This window comes from Ictalurus furcatus, chromosome 16 (assembly GCF_023375685.1).
Source record: "Ictalurus furcatus strain D&B chromosome 16, Billie_1.0, whole genome shotgun sequence".
NCBI lineage: Eukaryota > Metazoa > Chordata > Actinopteri > Siluriformes > Ictaluridae > Ictalurus > Ictalurus furcatus.
The window spans coordinates 2,431,429-2,438,599 of NC_071270.1; the positions used below are offsets into that span (position 1 = coordinate 2,431,429).

Genomic DNA, 7,171 nt, shown 5'->3' on the forward strand with positions numbered 1-7,171 from the left:
CGAACGCGTGCGGCTCGGACACCCCGCCGTCCGTTAACGTTTTTTTTTTTTTTCTCCGTTTCTGATTTTTTTTTTTTTTTTTTTTTAGCGAGAGTTCGAATGAATTGGCGCCCCCATGAAACACACTGGCACAGCGTCTGTCAGCTGGACGCTCCAATTATGTGAATGTCAGCTGTTAAGAAGTATTAAAAACGCGATGAAATGTTCTCGGCTAATAGCCCCCAGGCGTGTTTTCCAGCGTGTTTATGAAACGACGCTCCGAATTCGTAGAATAATTTCAGGACTGGGCGGTGCGCCGCTGGATCCCGGACAGGTTCTAGGGCGGGTGCAAGATTAAAAGCCGAAGGTTCCGACATCCGATCATCTGTTAGTGATTAGTACCGCTCTATCACTTTAAATAAAGGTCAAATAAAGAAATACTCTTACTATCTATTATATACTTTAACGTTCTTCTTGTGAAGAACGTTAATTTTTTTCCCGATTGACCCTGACGACCCTGTTCCTTAATAAACACTAAGGAAAATAAGACGCCGGGTCAAGCCCAGAGAAGCGACAAGCTTTTTACACGCCAAAAGCGACGACAATTAACAACCCAAAGAGCGACAGCTGATAAACTTCAGGGTGTAAAAGTCAGGGGGACGCGTCGGTGTCTTTCAGCGCAGCATCTATATCCGGGCGGAAGAACAGAGGACGATGAGAGACGACGCATTTCTAACTCCACGAGGACGTGGTGCATAACCGCGTCAGTCTAGACGCCACGAGAAACACCAAGTTCTGACAGACCGAGCTGTTCACACGCAGACTCTAAGCTAGCCGACGAGGACCCGGGTCCTTCTTATTTCTTCAGCCGCGTCCCTTCTTTTCCGTTCCTTGCTTCTTAGCTCCTCCCTCTGAGGGAGAAACAGGGAAAAAAAAAAAAAAAGAAACCCGACAGGAACAGCCGTATTGAGATGTTCTGGCTCACTGAAGCGACACTTTGAGCGAATTCATACGTCAGTGATGCGTTTCGTAGCTGTACGAAGTGTACAACAGAACCGTGTGTGTGTGTGTGTGTGTGTGTGTGTGTGTACGCGTATATACACAGAACAGCGATTAAACACAAAAGTATTCTTCATTAACAGATTCGGTTTATTTGATGATCACGCGTCCGAGCAACGGCAAAGTGCACGCATGCGAGATATCCACAGAGGATACGACATAAGATGTGTGTGTGTGTGTGTGTGTGTGTGTACATGCACATGAGGAAGAGAGCAAACAACACACAAGTGAAAAATGTTTCCAAAAAAAAAAAAAAAAACAACAAACAGCGCCAACCTACCGTCTTTGAGTCTAATTCGTGGTGCGGCTGAGCTAGGACTTTATCTACGCTGGCCGCGTCAGCGAACGTAACGAACCCGAAGCCTCTGTGGGACAAAAACAGACACACAGCACATAACGAGACCGTGAGCAGGGGGAGAAGAAGAGACAGACATTTCATCACTGCATCATTTCATCATTTATCATGGTGAGCAGGAGCAATATATTTGCCTTAAGGAATATTCCCTGGCAGGGTTTACATGTGAGGAAAGAACAGCGGGGGTGTTACGGTTTTAAATTTACACAGTAAGGTAACAGTCTCAGATATTATATATATATATATATATACACATCACAGTTTCACAGCATTAATGGACAGCTTAAAAACCCAGTGGTGAAAATTAAACAAAACGTTAAGACGACACATCAAACCCGTTAATTATTCAGACAGATGTGTGTGTGTGTGTGTGTGACTTATCAATAAAGGGACTCTCGCACTGTCAGAATTTATCTCGTTGTTGTTACATGCTGAAAGAGAGAACGGCTAAAATAAAATTTAAAAAAAAAAAAATGTAAAAACGATTACAAATCGGACGAGCGTACGAGCGTGCGGTGCTGCTTAGATGAAACCAGATCGCTTCGTGACGCGTGTAGTCGTGGTCTTCGATGCCACGTTCGACCGTGTGTTCGATCTGGGGAAACGTCGCGTATGATTTACGACAGCGGCGGATTAAACGACAGCCGAAGAGTTTTCGGAGCCCCCCCACCCCCACCCCCCGTGCGGAGGAATCCAAGTATGAACTTCTTGGAGACGTAACGGACAAAAATGCATTCGAATCAGAATGAATTTGGGGGGAAAAAAAAAAGTCAGCGGTGAGGTAATCATACGATGAGACACTGTGACTAACCGTGAAACTGTGACAACATAACAACCCTAGCGCACACACACACACACACACACACACACACGTCAGCTCGCATTAGACAACAGCTTTTGCACGGCCGCTTTTTCCCCTCCCCTTGATGTGACTGTCAGTGCAACACAGAGCAGGTCAGGATGCTTTAAATATAGCAGCTATCAATGCTCAGCTCTGAGGAAGCTCTGCTCGGTGTGTGCTGCGTGTGCGGAAAGGAGGACACCACACACACACACACACACACACACACACACACACACACACACACACACACACTACAGTTGCTATACAGTCCCAAAGTCACTGTCAGACTGCATTAGAGCAGCAGCTTTTGCACGGCCGGCTCTCCGACTGCCAGTGAAACACGAGGCAGGACTCCAGGGTTGCCAGATTTATGATAATTCCCACTTAATCTGGCACAGCGTTCACCTGCTCGGACGGACCTGATCCGGCTCGTCTCTTCATGCCCGGGTGCGTTAGTGCCGAGACTAACAATCACAGTGCCAAAATAAACGTGCCAGACACCAGATATAACGAACGCGAAATAAAGACGACGGAAAATGATTTCAAGAGATGCTTCGGCTCCGTAAAGAAGCGCTGGAAAGAATTGGAGAATTATCATCTCACATCACAGACTTCACAGTAGCGTTCGAAGGCAACGTGAACCAAAATAAAAAATAATCAATCATCATTTGATCTCTTTACATAAAGTGAAACGTCAAATGAGATATACAGATATCTCATTTCACTCGACATTGGCTCACAGCGTTTCGATGGACGATAACGGAGAAAAAATAAATAAATACATTTTTGTACTGACCGGTCGTGCACATACACATCGTGATCAAGCCACGGTTTTCAATTTCAGGTCGTCTTTAAGCTGCGTCGTCTTGGGAAATAATCTTGCGCGTATATATATATATATAAGATTTCTACAGCACACATATAAGGAATCAGAGCATCTTTTTTTCTTTAAGTCACACCAGGTGTGCATGTGTTAAATTTCACATGGAAAAAGTTGGAGTTTTTGGTGCATGGTGCACCTTTTATTCTGCACACACACACAAAAAAAAAAAAAAAACACCACCACAAACCTGGCAACCCTTGCAGGACGGTGTAAATATACTGTTTTGGGGGCTCAGCTGTGGCATGTTGCATGTGCAGAAAGGAGGGCAGCGCACACACACACACACACACACACACACACACACACAACCCCTCTACAATGCAAGGTTGCAAGTCAATGTCAGACTGCATTAAAGTAGCAGCAGCTTCTCTCCAGAGCAACATGGAGCAACATGAGACTTAAATAATAATACCTCCAGCATGGGGTCAGGGCTGGCTCGTGCAAAAGAAGCAGCAGCTTTATTTCCAGTAATAATAATAATAATAATAATAATAATAATAATAATAATGTTTACCTTGAGCGTTTGGTTGTGGGGTCTCGCATCACCATGCATTCTCTGATCTCTCCAAATTTGCTGAAATATTCTCTAAGGCTGTCTGCGGGCGATCAGAGAGAGGAGAAGAGAGGAGAAGAGAGGAGAAGGAGGATAAGCGGGTCAGTCATTCTAGCGCTGCGCGTAAAAAAGCGCCCCTCTGTGCCGTGCCGTGCGCGCGCAGGGGTCGAATAGAGGACTCCGGGATAAACAGAAAATCTCTCTCTCTCTCCATTTATAATTTCCTGTCATATATCTGAACCCCAGGCTTTCTACAGATAGAAAGGTAAAAGATAAAAGGTCATGCTTTACCTGGTGAGGTCTGCCAGCTCAGGCCACCGATAAACATTTTGCTGCAAGAAGAAGAAAAGAGAGAGAGAGTGAAAGAGAGAGAGAGAGAGAAAGAAGTGAGTTCCAGGTGCGAGATCGGCCATGTTTCTGAGCGGTTAACGATTACTTATTAATCATTCTTAAACAACAGAGATACAAGTTGCATTGTGGTGACACAAAATATCCAGAAATATTAAAGAAAGCAAGTAATCAAACAAAGCCGCCGTGTGTGTGTGTGTGTGTGTGTGTGTGTGTATCCGGAAGGACTAACGGGGACGCTGTCGGAGCCACTGTCTCTTCGCTTTCATTTCACTCCGACAAAAAGAAAATGTGTACACACACACACACACACACACACACACACACACACACACACACACAAACAGCCCAAGAAAGAAAAAGGACAGAAGTCCCAGGCGCCGCTGTGAGCGGTGATCTTACCCCGGGTCATGCTGCGTGTCGCTCGGGCTTCCGGACGTGGCTTGGCTCCCGTCTCCATCCATAGCGCGCTGTCTCACAAAAAAAAACTACAGGGCAGTAAAACTACGAAACGCACACACTCTCTCTCACACACTCACACACACACACACACGCACACACTGACTCTCTCTCATACACACACACATACAGAACGGGGAGGGAGGGAGGGAGGGAGAGCGAGAGAGAGAGAGAGAGAGAGAGAGTGGGACGAGGCGCAAAACAGAAGCGCAGGAGGAATATTACCGAAGCGGGAAGGCAAAATCGTCACACGTGGGGATCAGGCTCAGCCTCCTGCTCCCAGCCCCGCCCTCTAACGGCCAGAAAGAGGGGGCGTGGCCAGCGTGCTTGACGTCAGACCGACAACTCTCCTCCTTCTGATGAAGAGGACGACGACTCCGGAAACCACGCCCCCTGTCGGTCAACAAAAAAAACAACAACAAAAAAAAATCAGACAAACCAAAAGTTTTACTTTATTTATACGTTTTATTAAAAAAAACAAAAACAACAATAGTTGTTCAGTATCACAGTAATGGTTTCCACTGCAAATACCATTACAAACCATCAACTGTTAACAACCATTAAAACCATTACCTTTATTGTTTCTTAATGGTATCCACTAGACGCTACACAACATGCATCTAACAGAAGGTAACACTACCAGTAGGACCATTAGAGTTCCAGGTAAAACCAATACAATTCCCAATAAAACCATTACAAGATTATATGAGAGTTCCCTTTAAAACCATTACAAAATAATATGAGAGTTCCCAATAAAACCATTACAAAACTATATGAGCGTTCCCGTTAAAACCAATACAATTTCCAATAAAACCATTACAAAATTATATGAGTTCCCATTAAAACCATTACAAAACTATATGAGCGTTCCCGTTAAAGCCAATACAATTCCCAATAAAACCATTACAAAATTATATGAGTTCCCATTAAAACCATTACAAAACTATATGAGCGTTCCCGTTAAAACCAATACAATTCCCAATAAAACCATTACAAAATTATGAGAGTGCCCATTAAAACCATTACAAAACTATATGAGAGTTCCCGTTAAAACCAACACAATTCCCAATAAAACCATTACAAAATTATATGAGCATTCCCGTTAAAACCAATACAATTCCCAATAAAACCATTACAAAATTATATGAGAGTTCCCATTAAAACCATTACGAAATTATATGAGCGTTCCCGTTAAAACCAGTACAATTTCCAATAAAACATTTCAAAATTATGAGAGTTCCCATTAAAACCAATACAATTCCCAATAAAACCATTACAAAATTATATGAGCGTTCCCATTAAAACCATTACGAAATTATATGAGTGTTCCCGTTAAAACCAATACAATTCCCAATAAAACCATTACAAAATTATGAGTGTTCCCGTTAAAACCAATACAATTCCCAATAAAACCATTACAAAATTATGAGAGTTCCCATTAAAACCAATACAATTCCCAATAAAACCATTACAAAATTATGAGAGTTCCTGTTAAAACCAATACAATTCCCAATAAAACCATTACAAAATTATATGAGCGTTCCCGTTAAAACCAATACAATTCCCAATAAAACCATTACAAAATTATATGAGAGTTCCCGTTAAAACCAATACAATTCCCAATAAAACCATTACAAAATTATATGAGAGTTCCCGTTAAAACCAACACAATTCCCAATAAAACCATTACAAATGATATGAGCGTTCCTATTGTGTTTTTTTTCCCCAGCAGTGATAGAATGCTTGTGATCAGATTCCGTTTGCAGTACACGTTTAATGTTGTAATACCCCCAGCACAGGCACAACCCACTCTCTCTCCCGCGCACTGCACTTTATCATGCACATTTACCCTGGACTCTGACTGATAGATAGACTGATACCGGACTCTGACGCTCCGTGTACTGCATGCGTCATATCCGCATACAGTGTTTATAGTTCATGATCACGTTTACCTGCTTAAAGCACATCAGTAATCGTGCACGGTTTGTGTTCTGTGTTCGCTGTGTGCAGTTACAGCTGCTTTTCTGTACTACGCAAGAGCTCATGTATCATTTCTGCACTGTGTCTGTATAGGAGTGCCATTGTACATGGACACTTAAAGCACTCTCTATGCACATGACAAACTTCAAAACGTAATATTCAGTCCATTCAATTCAAATCGCCATGGGAATGAAGAAACCCAAAACAAATCATGAAATAATAACAACAACAACAACAACAACAACAACAACAACACTGATCAAATCTGTCCTTGTTTGGTTTTTTGGAAGTGCTCAGATGTATGGAGTAACCGTGGGGGGGGAACCCAGTAGAAGAGCGTACTGAAATCATTCTCACGGCTGGATCGCAAGGTTGCGATGGACTCCGACAGGAAACGCGGCGAGCACATCGTCACGCGCCAAACTTATGAACAAATTCAAAAAGACCGGAAGTGTTGCGGCCCGACCGACTTCTGATCAAACATGATTAAAATCGGTACCGTGAACGCTTTATCCTGGTCAGCGTCACGGTGGATCCGTAGTCTATCACGGGAACACACCCAGGATGGGATCCCTGTCTCTTGCGGGGCACTGTGCATGTGTTTTGGGACTTAGGAAGAAACCCACAGGACACTCATACAGACGTGAAGAGGATATGCGCAGACGCTGTAACCTGAGCTCAGGACTGAACCCTGTGAGGTGGCGATGCTTC

At 43.5% G+C, this 7,171-nt stretch overlaps 1 protein-coding gene across 8 annotated transcripts in view; it reads right to left on the reverse strand.

Annotated features, from left to right (window-relative positions):
• The window catches only part of msi2a (musashi RNA-binding protein 2a), a 218,608-nt gene extending 212,186 nt beyond the window's left edge, over positions 1-6,422 (reverse strand). For 3 of the 8 annotated variants that reach the window (XM_053646212.1, XM_053646210.1, XM_053646209.1), the window contains exons 1-4: positions 4,424-6,418; positions 3,965-4,005; positions 3,635-3,716; positions 1,319-1,403 (exon numbers count right to left, since the gene is read on the reverse strand). In XM_053646212.1, coding sequence (XP_053502187.1) covers positions 1,319-1,403; positions 3,635-3,716; positions 3,965-4,005; positions 4,424-4,485 — 270 coding nt within the window. In that variant the 5' untranslated portion in view covers positions 4,486-6,418. Of the gene's footprint in view, positions 1-1,318; positions 1,404-3,634; positions 3,717-3,964; positions 4,006-4,423 lie in introns of all 8 variants that reach the window. The other 5 variants (XM_053646207.1, XM_053646206.1, XM_053646213.1 and 2 more) reach the window with 5 other exon arrangements.
• Positions 6,423-7,171: the final 749 nt, after the last annotated feature.